Genomic DNA, 18,778 nt, shown 5'->3' with positions numbered 1-18,778 from the left:
AGCTGTATCCACTCTTACTTCATTTTCTTTCCACTCTATGCTAAATTCTGGCGTGGAGATTACCTGGACATCTCCCAACCATCTCCCCCAAATTCCTAGTTTAAAGCTCTCTTAATCAGTTGTGCCAGCCTCCATCCTAGATGTCTATTTCCTTCCCTACTCAGATGAAGTCCATCCCGAGAGAACTGTCCTCTATCCATGAATGCCTCCCAATGGCCATACATCCCAAAGCCCTCCTTATAGCACCACTGCCTAAGCCATCTATTGATAGTCATAATCTTGTCACACCTTTGTTGCCCTTCTCTAGGAACAGGCAGAATCCCACTAAAGATCACCTGAGCCTCAATTTCCTTAAGCGTCCTCCCCAGCCTAACATAGTCTCCCTTAATACTTTCCAGTGAGAATCTAGCCGTATCATTTGTTCCCACATGAAGGATAATTAGGGGATTCTTTCCCGCTCCCTTTAGAATCCTTTTTAACCTCAGGTCTACATTAAGCAGCGGTGCTAGACACCGTCGGCATCTATTTCAGTACATCAATTATCAGCTTCAGTGACTGTGCCCTTGAATGCTGCGTCAGTACCACAGGAGTTCAGACATACTCAGGATTTCTCAATAACAGATGAACCGGAGTCCCTGCTCCTGGTGGGTACTGAGAATCTGTGGGTACTAAGATCCCGATCTTTGGCCTACTGTCATCTGGACCACAAGAGACTCTACTGTTTTCTACATGTGCTCCTCCATTGGATGAGATGGAGGAGGATGAAAGTGACTTCCAGTCAGCCTCCTCTATTTCTGTTTATGGTTCTCCAATATATTCTTTCAGAAACATGTTCTTTGAAAGTCATAGGGAATATTGGACTCATTATTGAGGGTGGTGGAACCAATCCTGCATGCCATCGCCACTTCTGTACTACAGACCCTTCCAATGACCATACTGGGACCCCGGGTTGCCCATCAACAGCAATTTTCCAGCTCACTGGTGTCCAGCTCACTCAGCCTCTGTCCCTGGCAACTGAGCCCATGCCGGGGGCGGCCCGCTGCTGCCACCATCTCCCCAGCCAGGCTCTCAAGTAGCTGCTGTTCTGCACAGAGCAGTGACCTGGAGCAGCCATCATGAGAAGTGGCTGGTCCTGCCCCTTCTGCACCCTGCCCAGGCCTGGCTGCCAGGGACAGGAGTTGAGCATGCCAGGGGCAGGTGCAGCGGAGGACAGAGCCCCTCTTCCTCGCACCCCAGCAGGCCAAGCAGAAATCTGGGTGTGGGGCACTTAATGCTGCATGCCCCCCTATGCATCATCTATGAGGAACTGTGTTCAGTAGCTGGGACACGTGGCAGCTTGAACCTTTGTGACCGATCAGACAAAGCTGTGTCTCCACTGCCTCCAGGGTTGGCTCAGAATGACCTGTTCTCCAGTCAAAGACACCTTGGGTAGACAGGTGATAGTTCCTCTGCCACGTGAGGAACACCTTAGACTATGGGAGGATCAACTCAGTGTCTGTGCAGGCATTCCTTTCTGTAGCGCAGCCCCATCAGTAACTTTAACAACAGATTTATCACTGTTGGGATGGGGAGCCCATCTCCATACCCTCACAACTCAGGGCAAATGGACAACTCAAGAAATCAGTCTCCATGTCAATCTGTTGAAGCATAGGGCTGTCAGGAATTCTTGCTTTCATTTCCTATCCTTCATCACAGGCAAATCAATCAAGATCATGCATTCTATATCAACAAGCAAAATCCCCCTTCCTGTTGTGGCGAAGCCATAAAATTATGGAATTGGTGCACAGTTCATCAAATCCAAATTTCACTGGTCTACCTCTCAGGTATTCAGACCACCACAGCCAATTCCCTCAGCGTACACTTCTCACAGGATTACGAATGGGATCTAGACACCCAAGGTCTCCACAGCATAGTCCAAAAATGGGGACTGCCAGAAGTGGATGTCTTCACCACCTCCAGGAACAGGAGGTGTCGTCTTTTCTGCTCAAGAGGGGGTCTGGGCCACTAGTCATTGGAAGATGCCTTTCTTCTATCTTGGAAGAAAGGGCTCTTCTATGTGTTTCTCCAATGCTGCTGATACCAAGAGTGATGAACAAGATCAGACCAGGCCCAGCCAGAATTATGCGTATAGTGCCAACCTGGCTGAGAGATGGTTGGCACCCTTACCATCTACACGTATGTGTCCAAATCTCGTTCAGGCTCCCAACCATTCCTCGTCACCTGTCACAGGATGCAGGTTTTGTGCTTCATCCCAACCGGTGGTTCTCCACTTCAGGGCATGGCTCCTCCGATAGTTCACGTGGTTAGAATCCTCCTGCTGTATGGAAGTACAAGTGTTAGTAGAAGGAGATCAACCTGCACTACTTACCTACAGAAATAGAAGAGATTCTTCCATTAATGTTGTTGTCACTCCCTCCTGCCTGATTTGGTGCTACTTTCAGTCATCCTGGATTGTCTTTTGGATCTATGAAAATTGGGGTTATCAGTTCTATTAAGGTCCATTTGGCTGCAATATCAGCCATTCATTCTCTGGTAGATGGTTTCTTCATGTTTGCCCATCTGGTTTAGTCTACATTTATTAAAGCTCTGGGAGGTGACAACCTGCAGATTAGAGACCCTACCCCGACCTGGGACCTCAACCTGGTACTCAGTTACCTTATGAGACCACCATTCAAACCAGTGGCAACCTGTTCTCTGTTTCAGAGTAGCAGCCGTGTTAGTCTGTATCCGCAAAAAGAAAAGGAGTACTTTTGGCACCTTTAGAGACTAACAAATTTATTTGAGCATAAGCTTTCGTGAGCTACAGCACACTATGTTCAAATAAATTTGTTAGTCTCTAAGGTGCCACAAGTACTCCTTTTCTTTTTGCTGTTCTCCGTTGCATTTATCTATGAAGACAGCATTTTTAGTAGCCATTCTTGTTGGCCCGTAGGGTCAGGTAGATTAGAGCCTTGATGGCAGATCCTCCCCTGCTCCCCCTGATGTTCTTTAAGGACAAGGTCTCTTTACATCCACACCCTAAATTCTCCCCTAAGGTTATATCGGAATTCCACCTTAATCCATTCATCTACCAATGTTATTCCCAAAGCCACATAGTTCTCTACAGGAATCCAATTTACATATCCTAGATGTTAGAAGGGCATTGGTCTTCTACTTAAATAGGGCCAAGCAATTTAGGAAGTCACCTGGGCTCTTCATTTCCATCATGGATAGATCTGCATGGTCCTCGAACTCTACTCAGAGACTGTCAAGATGGATATCTGGATGTATTATCACGTGTTATGATGCTGCGGGCATTCATCCCTTCCAAAGGGTGATAATGCCTACAATCTAGCTGAATGTGCTATCTATGGCATTAACAAAGAATGTACCTGTGTCTGAAGTATGCAGGGCCGATACATGGGCTTCAGTACATATGTTTTTGAAACATTACTCTCTGATCCATGCAGTCAGATCGGATGTGACACTTTGGTTCTGCAGTACTGTCTTGATTCTGCACTGTTGCAAAGCTCCCTCTTCCATCTAGGGATATTGCTTGGAAATAATCTGAAATGGCACACCCATAGGGACACTATTCGAAGAAGAAGAGGTTAATCACTTTGTGCAGGAACTGCGGTTATTCAAGATGTGTGTGTCAAAATACAGATATTTCACATTTCAGTCATTTGTCAGCTCCTCTTCCTTGCTTGATCCTGGAACCTGCCCACTGAGGTACACCAACCTTGTATAAAATGAACTAGGAAATGAATACAAAAAACTTAGTTTAGTGACGGTTAGAGTTGTGTCAGGACACACTCAACCAACTCAAAATCTGAAACACATGAAAATGAAAAACTAAGGGAAAAGTCTCTGGCATTCACATTGCCTGCAACACTTAATAATAATAATAAACACTCCATCAAGCTGTAAGGGTTTTGCTTCTGTCTCCAACAGATACTGAAAAGCAATGCTTATCCCAACATAATCAACTTTTGAATTCTAGCACAAAATCTTATCGATGACCTCAGCAATGTTAAGAGAGTGATTTCCCAAAAGCATGGAATGTGTGACAGGCAGATGTCAATCTGGTGGCACAGGAGCATCTGAGATCGCTGTTAAGGTTTTGTGATAGAATGAGAATTTAATGAATTCTGGGTACTATTGCTTTTCAATATCTGTTAGAGATGTAAGTGAATGAAAGCCTTATGAATTGTTGGAGTGTTTTACCAACAGTATTGTAGGCAATATGACTGTGACATGGAATAGAGACTTCCCTTAGCTTTTCATTTCCATGCTTTTCAGATTTTGAGTTGGTGGAGTTTGTCCTTATGCAACCTTAATTGTCACTAAACAAAAGTTATTTGTGTTTATTTAGAATCATAACCCATCTTGTTTTCGATTGTATGCTCTTCAGGGCAGGAATTATATCATCTTGTATGTTTAGAAAGTGCAGCTCATGTTCTGAGTGCTTCTGCATTCTTAATATATTGACAACTTCAGTTAAAATATAGTTGGTAAATATGTATTTTAAGAGCTACTAAATCTGTTTATAATTTAAGGTGCATATTTATCCGTTTGCAGAGATGTCCTGCAGTGCACTATGATCACGCATCAAATTTTGTTGCGGGGAGCTGCTCAGTGTTTTCTTCTTCAAACAGCTATGCATTTGACAGATGTGGTAAGTTCCTCTTTTTTTTTTCTAGTGTAATATTTTATTTTTCAGAGATGATGATGCTATATATAAGTGCTGCCAAATAGAACTTGGAGTAGCTGATTTGACTGAATTTGTAGTTTTGGCAATATCCATTTGAAAAATGTGCTTGAGTGATGTAGTTCCTGTATTCAGTTGTACTAGTAATTCTTTTAACTTTGTTTTTTCATATGAAACAACTTGATCCTTTTTGTTCCGCATTTCATTTGCAGTACTTTATTGATGATGATATTTGTATTACTGAAATGCTTAGAATCCCTAGTCATGGGCTCAGGATCCTGTTATGCTCTTAGGTGCCATACAAACACTTCTTTAAAAATGAAAATTTAATATTAAAGAGACTTTCAAAATGACATAAAAGATTTTAAAATTATAGTTATAGTGTTAGCATGGTGACTTTATAGTCAGGTTAAAATATCACTTTCATTTTAAAATCTTGAATATAAATTGTCTAATTCTCAAATTATTTTGTGGGACTGAAATTTCTCATGCTTAGTGTTGAACCAGAAGGAAACCCTTCCCCTTTTTCTCCCCTATAATATCACAAGAGTTTGTCTGGGCACTTTTAAGCTATAAAATGTGGTTCAAAAATTTTCAAATGATTTTGGTGCTTTGGATAAACTTTCTTTTTAAACTTCAAACTTGACATCAAACAAGGACTCATGCTTTTATCTTGTTTGATGAAATTCAGTAAAGTTCCTGGATAAAAACTACATTTAACTGCACTTAAGGCTGAATACAGATCAGTAACTTAAGGGTAAAAGTATTACAGGTATGTTGTAATTGTTGCAAAAAAAAGCAATAGAAACCCAGGAAATCCAGAGTTAATGTTAAACTTAAAAGAAATCTAAATGTAAGTAGAAACTGCTTCTCCTCACCTTCAAGACTCTGCTCCTGTTCCTTACCTGCTCTTGTCTCTGATAGCATTATCCTCCTGCCTCTTCCATCAAGTGATGCTAGTTCTGACTGCCTGTTGTTCACCCCTCTGACAAATCTTTCTCTGCCTTTTTCACTTATACCAGCAATGTGTGTGTTCTCCTTGAACTGATTTATAAAGCCCTCTCCTCAGGACTCACTTCTTTTGTGAAGCCTACAAGACATTGGCCATCTCACAGTGGATAGGCTGATGGTGTAATTGAGTTCAATTTATATGTTTTAATTTAAAAAAAACACCCTGATGTATATAAAACCTACATGATATAAATACATACTTTGATTGTATCCCTCTTTCCCACCATTCATGTGTGTCTTGCTCTTTTAGATTATAAACTCTTTGGGGTAGGGAATGTCTTCTTGCTTGGACAATGCATAGCACATGGTGAAGACTAGTACTAATTAATAATACCAATGCATTGTTGTTTATTATTTACCTGCCACCGTAGCTGTGAGGTGATAAGCAATTTCCTGCTCAGTATCAATTCCCAACCAGTGGTATTTGGAGAACTTACTATCATATAGTTGCTGGCCCTTTTTTAATCCTCTAAATCTCTTTAGAATAATCTAAAATTACTTTCTTTCCTAATATATTTCCAAGTAAGCAATTGCTGTAGTTGCCATAAGGATGTCATATGATCATCAGTGAGAATGGAGGTGTCCATGTGACTGAATGGAAGGGGAGTACACACTACTCTTGCTTATGTCTGATAGCTACATCAAAGGTTCTCTTTTATATTCTCCACCCCATTTTCTTTTGTCTGCTAATACAGCTGCTTACCTTTTCTCTTTGCTGTCTCAGATTTTGCTGTGGCTGACCATGAGCTGACCTGAGCAGGGCTTCCTGTGAAAAGGCAGAAACAGAAGAATTAGTCAAGGGCTTCTAAATATCTAAAATTAATATAACTGAGGTTGTCCATTTACACACCCTGCCCCCACTTAAAAAGAAAAAAAGCCATCAGTGAATACCTCGCTTCAAGCCATTCATTCACCTTCAGTGTACATCTCAATATGGATACATCAGACTGTAGGAAAATGAGCTGTGTGTCCTGATTAAGTTATGTTAGGAACTGAAAAAAGGCAAAAATTAATCTCTTCGGAAAGTTCACATCCCTGTAATAACTTGAGGGTGAGAGGGAAAAGATTATTTTCTTATTGAATCATTTGCCAGATGAAAGCAAACTCTTCTCAGTTTCACACTAAAATATTACGTGTGTGTGGGAGAGTGTGTGTGTGTGTGTGTGTGTGTGTGTGTGTGTGTGTGTTGGGGACTAATGAAGCTTAAATAATGTCTTTAGGAGAAAGTGTCACTTCCAGAGATTTCAAGTTTTCTCATGTCTCTTAGACAAGAGGAGTCCTTAAGCAGAGGGACTATACTATGGATGGAGGTGAGAATTGAAACTGCTGCTGGTTTTGTGTTAATCAAAATGTTCTGTAATAGACTGTACTGATCTATTGTATTAGTTATAGCTAATGTTTTAATTCTCTAATACTTTATGCATGTGAACTAATTTTCAGTCCCTTTTGTACTGGCACATCTGGAGCTTCTGGTACTGAGTGCTAATTTATTTGTGCTTTGTATCTGTACCTTGTAACGCGTTTAACGCTAAGGAGGAGATTAATTTTAACCCTCAACCTGCTATCCAGCAGGTAATTAGTCAGAAGATTTTAACATGCACCTTCATTGTGTGAGAAGGTAAGGAAGAAGGGGTAGGTTGTTTTTTTCTTTTCTCCTGCAGAGCACCTGAATTCTGCACAAGAGCAGCTTTCTCCTGAGGGCAGAGCTTCTGTTGCACTTCAAAGCAGTGTAAGAGCTGGAGCTGAGCTCGTACCGGACTTGTATGCCCTGCTTTGCCACAGCATTCTCCAGAGAGAGAACATGAGCTAATTTGTAACTTTTGTATTCAGCCATATCCTGGTGCAAATCAGAATCAGTTCCTTCATGCAGACTTTTGGTGCCCAAATGCTTGTTCTATAAGAGACTTCCAGGTATCCACAGTGCCAGCCTGCTTTCTCCCTTGCCATTCCCTTGGCTAGGAGGTGCATCAAATGAGCACTGCAACCGTATGTTATTAGCTTGGGACTCTCTTCTAAATAATTTCTTCTCATCTTGGATACATTTGCAGCATTGTCTTTGACCAAACTGTGTACTAGACATTTGAATTTTTTTTTCACAGTTTGTTATAGTTTTTACTGCTACTTCTTGTAAGTATTCTGCTGTGGGTGCATTTCCTGATGTATCAATTGTTTCTGTAAGGAAGACATTCCCTTCTTCTGTTGTCACACAAGCACATACAACAGGATCATTGCGGACATTGCTCCAGCCATCAAAGCTCAGTTTAACCATTTTACCCTCTAGACCTTTTGCATGCTGCTCAATTTCTCTTTCATACACTTTATCCAGCAATTTGCCTGCGACATCTGCTCTGTTGGGTGGACTGAATCCTGGTCTTAATGACTGGACCATGTTAATGAAGTGTGGGTTCTCAATCATCCAGAAAGGAGAGTTTGTTGCATAAATAAACTGGGCAATTTTTTCATCAATTACCTCTTTTTGTAATCTGCTGGTTCTTATCACAAACTTATCTATGGTTGTTTCTGGATGATGGAGATTTTTTTTCCTTCTTGCCCCAGGTGATATACTGTGGCTATGTGACATACATGATGTGAGTGAAACCCTACCTGGCAGATAACTCTGAAACTGTAGAAAATGATGGTGATCTTGAAGGTGGATAGTCTTCAGAATCCTGTATGTTGAGGGTGGATTCTCCTAAACCAAATAGGTCAATGCAGTTATTTAATTATTACCACCATACTCCTCATTTAGTATTACTCATTGCATTCACTGACACTCAGTGCTACTTTAAAGGTGAAATTGTAAAAGGAAGATCTACCTATTTCAGCTATTTATTTTTTATCACAACTGCATCTAAAATGATAGTACCATAGAGTAACAACTATATTTTTTGCTCAAACATGAGAATTCAAGAATAGTCCGGAAGGAAGACAGGCAGTCCTTAAGAAAGGAATATGAAATAAAAAATAGTTTACCAACCCGAAGATCCTGCATGTTCAGACATGTTCCTTTCATCATCTTCAACACAGCTTCCTCCTGAGAAGGAACACTTCTCATGATGTTGTTTCATTCGGGCAACCAGGCCTTACATTTCTTTGTTGCACTGTTTGCATTTTGCACGCATGCCTGTCTTACCCACAGGTAGAGAAACTTCATTAAAATATTCCCAAACTGAGTCTCTTTTACGGCCTGCTGCCATTATAGGTTTTCCCTTCTAGTGAGAGAATGGTATGGTAGATCTCAGATCAAGGAAAGCTACACTCAAAGACCTCAAGACTTCTGGAATGTGCTGCCCAAACAGTTTCATTTTTTGTGCCTGTCCCACCCTTCTCACATTTATCTCCTGACTTCTTCTTGTCCAGACCTATTCCGCCCCCAACAATCTTCTATTTGTTGAACTTTTTGAAACTTTTCACTTTTAGAGAGAGGTAAGGGATTGACTCTGTGTACACAAATTTGCAGAGGGACAATAGAATTGAGGTCTGTTATTTCTCACCTCTGTATATTATTTATTTTATTGAAAAACATTTTTGCTATTAACAAGCATGTTATCTCTGGAGACACAAATCCACAGTTTGAGAACTGCAAAACTCAGCATCTCTGATGGTATCTTCTTGACTGAGCACTGAGTCCCATTGTGTAGATAGAAAGATTAACCTAAAGAATCTATACAGAAGCCCCTGGAACCCCATAAGATTGGGTCCCTAATTCATGAGATATTGGAGCTAATTTACAAAACTTTTCTTAAACATTACAGGAATATATTGTCTCATGCTATGGAATTAGAATTTATAATCCCTATTCCATGATGAGATATCTTTTAGCTATAATGTATCTTAATTAAAACTATCTTTAGATAGGTTTTTTTCCCTCAAAAAAAAATCCGATTTAAATAAAAAAAAAAATCTTTTTTTTTTTTTTAAATCATTGATTTTTATCCACCCTGGTTAGCGGATATAGGATTTGTTTGCTGGAGTAATAAACTGTTTTGTCTTATCTTTAAATGTGCCTTCTCTTCAGAATGATTATCTGCTGTACCTGTCTTTCCTTTTTCATAGTTTTGGAAGTATTTTCTGAGGCAGTGGGTGTCTGGGAACCTCTTAAAGGGCCAGTATTTGGGTGCCAAAGAATTGCATGAGAATTGCCTCTCATTTTCGTTTGTGTGGCAAAACCCAGCATTTACAAGAATAACAGAACTCCATTCCCAAAAGAAGACAAATTTGCATGTAAGATTAAATTTTTGCTTTCCATTTTGAATTTTAACTCTCAAAATACACATATATCACAACCTTGAATGGGCACATTCAGCCACAGAATTAGAAATTTAAGTGAAAAAACATGGAAGGAGTAATCTTTGGACTTAAGAACATTCTGACTGAATAAGTAGATCTAGCTGCATGCGATGGCACAGCAGGTTAATGAAGTAATGACTATGCTCAGCATCTGTTCTACTCTTGTTATGAGTACGAAAAGCTTAAACAAGTACAGGATTTTTAAAAAAAAAAATACTGCAGATTTCTTCCCTTTTCTACATATGTATCAAACGTGTATTAATACGTATACCACCATACACACTTCTAGAGAATTTAAGCATATTGGATCGTGTCGGATAACTTATTTTCTTCTATATACCCTAAGTTGGCAAAAGTGTTTAAATAGCAACATTTATTTCATTTAGCTTTGCGATTGGCTGTATACTCATGACAGATGCTTCAGAAAGTCCATAAACTGCCATGTTGAGTATCAAGAAAGATCTTCATTAAGTGCATATGTACATACTCTTGTGGAAGATTACCTTAAGGCACCTACATCCAAAAGTAAGTTCAGTTAATCTTTATGAATTAATAGCTCCTAAATGCAAAAAACCAAAAGGCTGGTAGATGCTCTCTTATGTAGTAGGTAGAGGATGAAAATGAACCTGGTTTAATTTAAATTTATATACAAGAATGCAAAGTGTTCATTATTAATATTTACGCTGATATTTTTTATATTGAATTCATGAATCATTTATGTATCACTGCCTGCTGTTAATAGGATTGGAAACCTACATTAACAGTTAAAATTACCATACTGAGATTTTAAAAAAAATATAATGGAAAATTTAAATTCTCTTTAATCAGGAGAAAACTGCTTTATGCCTGACTGGTTTGAAGCTAAGCTTGTTGCTACAATGATTCTTCTGGCTGCAGATGTGGAGGAGGTGAAGAATAAACACAGGCAAGTAGGAATCTCATCAAATTTTTTTCTGGGCCTGTTCCAAAGCCCACTGAAGCCAGTGCAAAGACTCCAGTTGACTTCAGTGGCTTTGGATCAATCCGTAGTCAATTGCCTTAGAACTTGTCTTGTAAAATTTTCAAAAGTGCCTAAATGACTTTGGAGTCTAAGTCCTAGATTTTCAAGTGACTTAGACATGTAAGAAAAGTTCACAGAATATTTTTTAATTTTTGTTTTGTGCAGCAAAAAAAGCAACACTGAACGGGATGAACTAAAGTCTTTCTTGCACCCTCTTCTGGATGTCTTGTTGAAACTTGGCACTAATGCTTACATACCAACACTGAAAACCGATAAAAGTCTACAGCTACTGTTGAAGCTATTACAGACCTGTTTGTTAAAACAGTCCAGTCCACAAGATGGTTAGTGATATCTTTAGTATATTGCATCCTATATAATTTATAATCAAATTAAACTTGTGGATATTTACTACGGTAAATGGATATTGTCAAGTAATGTCCATTCGTAAGTAATGTACATAAAAAAGTTTATAATCAGGGCCATGCCCTCCAAATCAGAAACTGTGGGCCCAATCGTGCAGAAGCCCTTCTGGCGTATCCCACCACTGCTTGTGAGTTGAGGATGTAGAATGCTTCCAAGAAAGCACTTGGCATCCTTCAGGATTGGACCCACAGGTATTTAGAACCTGGATAGCATGAACATATTACAAATAACTATGAGCCCATTCTTTGGGAATTGAGCCTGCAGAGTTCCTAGCAGTCCGTGGAATCTCCCAGGAGACTGCTTTCACCTTGCAGGATTGAATTCCAAACTTCTTTTCTCCTTTTAAATGCTTTGGTATCGAGACATGTAAGAAAAGAAAAGGCACTCTTTAGGTATGACCTGCTGTGTTTTCATGCTTCTCTGCTGCAGAGTAAAGCCAAGTAATAAACTTAATTGCCAGTGTTATGAACTGACCTATTTGCTGATGATTCACGAACAGGGAAATACAGTAAATGTCCAAGTTGGGTTGGCATGTTTACCATTTAAAAAAAAGGGAGGGGGACACACTGTATTGAAAGGGGAAAACTGAAACAAACAGGTTCTGCTTTTCAAGCTTGTACAGTGATGTTACTAAGAGTGGTGAATGCTTTGTTTAAAAAAAGTACAAAAATGTACTTGATGTTCCTTTCGAAAGGTGGCTGCATTATTGGCATTTTCTTACTCAACAGATCTGCTACCTGTGTTTACTGAGTCTGCAGACTTTAGCGTTGAAAAATAACTTTTTACTAATTATTACTCTTGATAACCTTTGAGGGCCAACAGAACTATGGGAGAGTTAGCTGGATTCTGTTCTGCATTATGGTTTATCAAAATAATTTCTAAGTTCCCTTTGCAGAATTGTTATTACAGGTAAAGCATGAACCAAACAGCATGCAAGGGGGAGATATGGTGCAATAACTGTAATAATTTGATGTAGCAACAAAATTACAATGTTTAACCTTGTGAACAAACTAGAGATGTGCACTCCTATACAAGCAGTCAGCTGAGCCATTTTCAGCCATGTTAATAAATAGAGAACATTGATAATAAGCACAATATAGTTTTGAAATATGTCCATATTGTTTCTGGCATTTGGCAGTTTTCCATTTAATTAAACTGTGATTTCAAAAATTAAATATCAGCGCAAGATTTGGCTGTTAAATCTCCAGGAAGGGTACCAAGCTTTCCTCTGAGCTTGCTCTTTGGTGTAATTCTAAGGTGACACAGAAAACCTTGAAGAAATCCTCAAAGGTATTCTTTGAGAATCTCTGCTGGGAGCTCAACCTGTGCTTCATAGATGTTTATTTCACAGCAGGTCCAATCAGATAGACTCCACTTTAATACTTTGTTATCCTCCCTGTGTTCTGTTGACTCCCTATATGTTGGTGCAAAAAGAGCATGCAGAGGCTTTCAGTGCCATCTCCTTATTGATGTATTATCCGTCTGACTTTCAGTGCCACTGTGGTCTCCCTTGAAATATAGATTGAGGTACGTAGGTGGTGAAGTACATTTTGCCACGTTTACCCACTACAGCCCCTACAGTAGTAACATACCTGTCATTTTCTATGACTAAGTGCCATACAAATGTATTGTGTGGCACTATGTCTTGTGCATGTTTTATTGTAACCTTCCCTAAGTAACAAATGCTATTTTCCATTATAATCTTGTGCTCTCATTTGTTTATAACTTTCTGAAAATAACATTTTAGTTATTGAAATCTTCCATGCTTGGTCTCTACGTAAAGGTGAACTACTTTAGAAAGCGTCAAGAAACTCTCTTTTAGCTGGTTTCAGAGTAGTAGCCGTGTTAGTCTGTATTCGCAAAAAGAAAAGGAGTACTTGTGGCACCTTAGAGACTAACCAATTTATTTGAGCATCATCCGATGAAGTGAGCTGTAGCTCACAAAAGCTCATGCTCAAATAAATTGGTTAGTCTCTAGGGTGCCACAAGTACTCCTTTTCTCTTTTAGCTGTTGTGTATGCAGATGTTTTTAAGAAAAAAACAAAAAACTTTTCCCATTGTACATTATATTAGCGGCTGAATTTGGAAACTGAGCATTCTAAATAGTCCTCATTGAGGAGTAAGCTCGTGACAAAGTTTGGGAAAAAATGGTTTGGGAATTCAATAATGTTATGAACATTTGAAAACGGTCCAGCTCTTTATCTTTCATCTTTGCAAACTTCACTAAACTTTGATCACTCACAAGAAGGAATATGACCCACTTCACTCTGCAATGCTATGAAAGTACAAAGTGTTTTAAGTACCCTTATTTTAATCATTTAAAAAGAGCAGATACAATGCTAGATAGAAACAAGGAGCAAATTGATAAGAGTTAGAACATGTCATTTTCACATAGTTGCTTTTCTGACTAGAACCCCATTTTAACTAGCTGTGTGTACAAATGAAATAGATCTATCTTTATGTGTCTATTGAGAGACATTGGGCCAGATTGTGACCTTACATCTATCCCTGAGTGTGGTGCAGCAAGGAAAGAGTTCTGACTCTGAGGAGGAAAGTGTTCCTTTCTCAGCTTGCTTTGTTTTTATTCTAAGGGAGAAAGTATCTGCTACCGGCTATTGTAGTAGTAAATTCTTCTCCCGCTGTGCCAGTTCAGCTGTGCTAACTGGCATATTGTGGGAACAGAGCCAGTGGCTGTGTTCATTCCCAGCCCCTCTCGATCCATTCCCTGGTTACTTTTGTGGAGGTAAAGGAGGGCTAGTGTCAGTGATGCCTGCTCTTGTCCTCGTTACATACGCTGGTGTTCCAGGTAGCCCAACCCCTTACTTTTCTGCATGGGTGCATTGGGCAAATGACAGTCTTGCCCATGGTGATCTTTTCTGATGTGCATGCTCATTCTGCAATTTGCATCCAACCATAAATGTGTTAAACAAATATTATATATATAATTTTCCCATATAAGCATACTCCTCCTCAGTGATGTATATGATCATAGTAGTTTTGGTTTAAAACAGGAAAGGTGTATTTTTTTTTCACTTTCACTCAGCTTTAAAAGCCGTTGAAGGGATTTTGCTTGTTTTTCAGAAAAAAGTTATATTTGTGTAGAGGCTCATTATGGAAAATTTCAGTACCAGTAATAAATATTTCACAAAATTATGAAACTGTGAAAATTAGGTTTGAATGGAACCTGTTTTGCAGCCATAACTTAAATTGCTGATTCAAGACCGAGAAACTTTTTTAGTAAAGGTCAACAACCACACACACATAATCTGGGCATTAGAATACCATAATATACTATAATAAAGTTTGAGAGTCGTTCTAATTACTTTAGGCTCTGATCCAGCAAAGCATTCGAGTATGTGCTTTAACTTTAAGCACTTGAATAATCTCATTGACTTTGAGATCTCTCTGGTGTTTATTCAGTCAAATTGATTGCTGATAAATATAGACAGCAAACCAATGAACTACAGGTTTACTTGGCCATTAAATTGGACCTACTAGTTTATGAGATTTGATCTGGAACTCTGAATACCCTCCAGATTTATTGATTAACACTTGAGAAGATTTGAGGGATTCTTAGCATCAAGTTTTTATACATTTTTAAGCAGCAGAGCTTTGTGTGTGGCCTTTAAGATAGAATGCCTAACCCTAAAAAGGTAATCACAAACATTGCTTGAAAATGTTATATTCTTATATTTTGTGCACCATTTTATAGCCCTCTAACCAAACAGATGAAGATCCCCTCAAAAAGAGAAGTAGAACCCACTGAAATAGAATAGTATACAATAAAACAGTGAGCAGTCATTTATACTGAATGATCAGAGGCTTAAGAGAACTGTAAATGCTTATTCCTGTATAGCTTGACATTGTATGGTAACCTGATTTAATCCACTTTGTATATCATGTATCTCTCTAACACAAAAAAGTACATTGTTTTAATAGTGCGTTTGTTTTGTTTTCTGTATAGATGTGGTGTTAAGTTTTCTCTCTAATTCTGTTATGACTGCTGCAGAAAGTATTCTGGAATTTGTCCTCAGAAGACTCACTACAAGTGAGTTGAATACTGTAAGTATTTACTGTAGGTACTTGAAAGACATACTGTCTGATTTCTTGTTTTTTTTTAATTACAGTTCTGATTGTTAATCTGTTATACATGGAATTGGCAATATTTTTACATGTTTCCAAATGAAATATTTCAACACGCAGAAAATCATCTTGGATAGAAATACTTTAATGGTTTTTGATAAAAGCCCGCTGAGACAGATATCTGAAGTTTCTTCCAGTAAAGGGTATTCAGCAAAGATTGGTTTACCTCAGCCATCAAACTGACTTGAAATTTGGCACAGTGGGAACAGTTCACTACATTAATTGTCACTGCTCTGGTCTAAAGAAATCCTATAGCAGAGGTACTGAACTGGTGGTTTTGAGAGAAAGTTACTTGACAATTTGTTTTTATAGTACTGGTCAACATTTTATTTTATTTTCCCTCTCGCTCTTTACTGTATTCAGTAAAAGGCTAGTTAAAATTTAAACAGTTTTTCATGTTGGGGTTTCACTGAGAGTCCTAAAATGAAACCTGAGAGGTGCTGGTGATATTTGACTTCTTAAAAAATTGCTAATAACTAGTTTACTCCTGGGGGAATTCTGCGTTACTGCAGAATGCAGAATTCCCTATTTTCCATACAGACTTTCTGGCTGCCGCTAAGGGCCGCTGGAGCGCCCAGCCTGGGAGTGCTGGAGGCTGCATGCTCTTTGATCGTCATTCTCCCAGGACGGGAGAGGGCTTGGGAGACCGAGCCAGCTCTAGCAAAGGGTGAGGAAGGGCAGGGGGCCGCACTACACCATGTCCTCCAGCGGAACAGTATAGAAGCTTGGTGGAGTAAAGGATCTGTTGGGGCTGGTTTCTGGGCTGGGGGCTGCCCTTTGGCTGGGCTCTGTGGGGAAAGGCGGGGCTGGTATCTGGGGGCTGCCCCGTGGCTGGGCTCTGTTTTGGGGGGGTGCTAGTGTTCTAGGCTGGGGGGGGTGCCCCACGCGGCTGGGCTCTGTGCAAGGGTGGGGCTGGTGTCTAGGCTAGGGGGTGCCCTGTGGCTTGGCTCTGGGGGGAAGGAGGTGTGAGTGTCCGATCCGGGGCGGGGGGGTGCGTGTGCTCCATAGCTGGGCTCTGGGGAGATGCAATGTCTGGGCTCTGGGTGCCCCACACAGCCCCCTCCAACACCCCCCAACTGGAACCGGGTTGTTGTAGGGGTTTCTTTAACTCTCTGCTCCTGGGGGAATCTTTTTGGCTGTTGTCTGTATTGTTGACATACTTGTTGACAGGTACTTTAAAATAAATTCCCAAAATAATTGAAACTGGAGTGATTATATTGTGTTGTTTTTGACAACTGAAATATGCAGAATTTTAAAATAGTATGCACAGATTTTTTTTATTTTTTGGTGCAGAATTTCCCCAGGAGTACTAGCTCTCTGTTGGTCTTGAGCAGAGAGCTTTACGAAGGAGCTTACAAGACACACACAAGGCGAAACTAGTGATAAACGGTTCATGGGAGAAAGAGTAAAATGAGACATAGTGATGAGAAGAAATGTAGTATTGCTGAAGGAGGTAGGTTTTCAGGAGAAGAGAGGGGCTTGGCTGACGGAGGGCTATTCAAAGCATAGAAGGCAGTATAACAAAGTACAAAGCTAGAGAGTGAGAAAGGAGATAAAGCAAAAAGATGAGTGGGTTGGGAGAAATGTGGGGAGTTGAGTGGCAATAGAAGTGTAGGAGGAAATGAGATCAGAGATTTAAAGGCCTTTAAGGTGAGTACAAGGAGGTGAGCAGTGTGACAAGAGGACGGTGACTTCAGCAGATGCAATTTGGATAGACTAGATGGGGAGAAGTGAGAAGTTGAAAGACAGAAAGGAGGTTACTGTAAACAAGATGAGAGAGAGAGAGAACCTGGGCAAGAATTTTAGCAGTAGTTAGTGGCTACTCAGAGGATAAAGGGAGAAAGGTCCAGATTCAAAATAGCATTTAGTGTCTAAGTCCCAGGTTCAATTCCCCATTCTGTGCCAGAGTAGGAGAAAGGTTATGAACAGGGGTTTCCAACACCTCTTAGGAGAGTGCTCTAACCCCTGAGCTCTGAGATAGTTTGATATGGGGCTCTGTCAGTCTGTCCTGTTGCAGCTGTTCCACTGTGGATAACTAATGAACAAAACATTGGACCCTGGGTCTCCCAACTCCCAGGAGAGTGCCCGAAGCACCAGGCTACAGAGTCATTCTTTCTCTCTCTCTGGCCCAGGGACCATTTAAGTATTGAACAGCCTCAACAAGCGAGATTGAGAGAGCCCCACATGAGACTATCCCAGAGCTCGGTGGTTACTGCACTCAGCTGAGCAGTGGGTGGCCCCAGTTTGAATCCTTTCTCTCCCTCTGCTTCAGGGGGGAGTTGAACCCAGGTCTCCCTCATCTCAGGTGAGTACTCTAACCATTCGGCTAAAAGTTATAAGGTGGATATCACCTCTGGCCATTTTGTGTGGAGTTAGGCACCTGCCTAGCTCATTCTCACAAGAAACACTGTTAGGCGCTTATGCCACCTGACTCCATGAGAGGGGTTCCCAGCTATAAATCGCTAGCAGTGATAGGCACTTCCCTGCAGCCTGGTCTCAGCACTTACCTCTCTGAGAGGAGTGGGACTTAGCACACATTCTTCTCATTGCTGTCTCCTATTGGCTAATTTAGGCACTTTCTTGCCTAATTTGCTTGATTTTGTAAATCTCATTCTGAGATGCCTATTTTTCCCCATTTGTTGTATGGGGAGCCAAGGTGCTTAACTCAGCCTTTGTGAATCGCAGTTTTGTCCCTGTCATTTTCTAGATTCCTAAAAGTGACACTCAGTGTCACAATGCCTACGTCCCTTTGTGAATCTAGGCCAAACTAGCCAGTGTAGACTCCAAATAAGAAAGTTGCATGGGAAGGAGGAAGGGACAGGAAGTGACTAACAGGGAGGGAGGGAGAAGTTCATAGTCACTTATAACACTTGGGGGAGTGCAAAAAGATGGTCTTTGTAAGAGGAAGGTAGCAACAGAGGTTGAGGCATCAGAAAAGAGCTGTGTTTCAGCAAGAGTGAAGAGGTGGATGGTAGCAGGAAAATAGAGGTTGTGGATCAGGGTGAGCATTTCAGCAGTGGAGTGAGAGTTTGAGAGGGAACATAATCAGAGAGGGAGTGTGGAGTATGGAAATAAAACTGATATGGAAAGAGTCCAAGAGGGGTTCATAATAGAGGATGGGATGAAAAGGGGACCTGAACTGAGACAAAGACTAAGGCTGAAATGAGAAGAGGATTTGTGAAAGTGAGAAAAGGAACATAAGAATGGCCATATTGGGTCAA

At 40.3% G+C, this 18,778-nt stretch overlaps 1 protein-coding gene across 11 annotated transcripts in view; it reads left to right on the top strand.

Moving 5' to 3' along the window:
• TARBP1 (tRNA guanosine 2 -O-methyltransferase TARBP1) overlaps positions 1-18,778 on the top strand; it is a 101,251-nt gene that overhangs the window by 32,341 nt on the left and 50,132 nt on the right. For 8 of the 11 annotated variants that reach the window (XR_012158155.1, XR_012158154.1, XM_073338124.1 and 5 more), the window contains exons 8-14: positions 4,561-4,657; positions 6,922-7,011; positions 9,758-9,925; positions 10,378-10,516; positions 10,820-10,916; positions 11,157-11,332; positions 15,379-15,476. Coding sequence is in view for 9 of the 11 variants with exons in the window: in XM_073338124.1 (XP_073194225.1) it covers positions 4,561-4,657; positions 6,922-7,011; positions 9,758-9,925; positions 10,378-10,516; positions 10,820-10,916; positions 11,157-11,332; positions 15,379-15,476 (865 nt within the window). In the remaining 2 variants the exon portion in view is untranslated. The remainder of the gene's footprint in view (positions 1-4,560; positions 4,658-6,921; positions 7,012-9,757; positions 9,926-10,377; positions 10,517-10,819; positions 10,917-11,156; positions 11,333-15,378; positions 15,477-18,778) is intronic. The other 3 variants (XM_073338120.1, XM_073338122.1, XM_073338123.1) reach the window with 3 other exon arrangements.

Source organism: Lepidochelys kempii, chromosome 3, assembly GCF_965140265.1.
Source record: "Lepidochelys kempii isolate rLepKem1 chromosome 3, rLepKem1.hap2, whole genome shotgun sequence".
NCBI classification, from domain to species: domain Eukaryota; kingdom Metazoa; phylum Chordata; order Testudines; family Cheloniidae; genus Lepidochelys; species Lepidochelys kempii.
The sequence above is the reverse complement of the archived record's forward strand: the minus strand, read 5'-3'. Positions and strand labels throughout refer to the sequence as shown.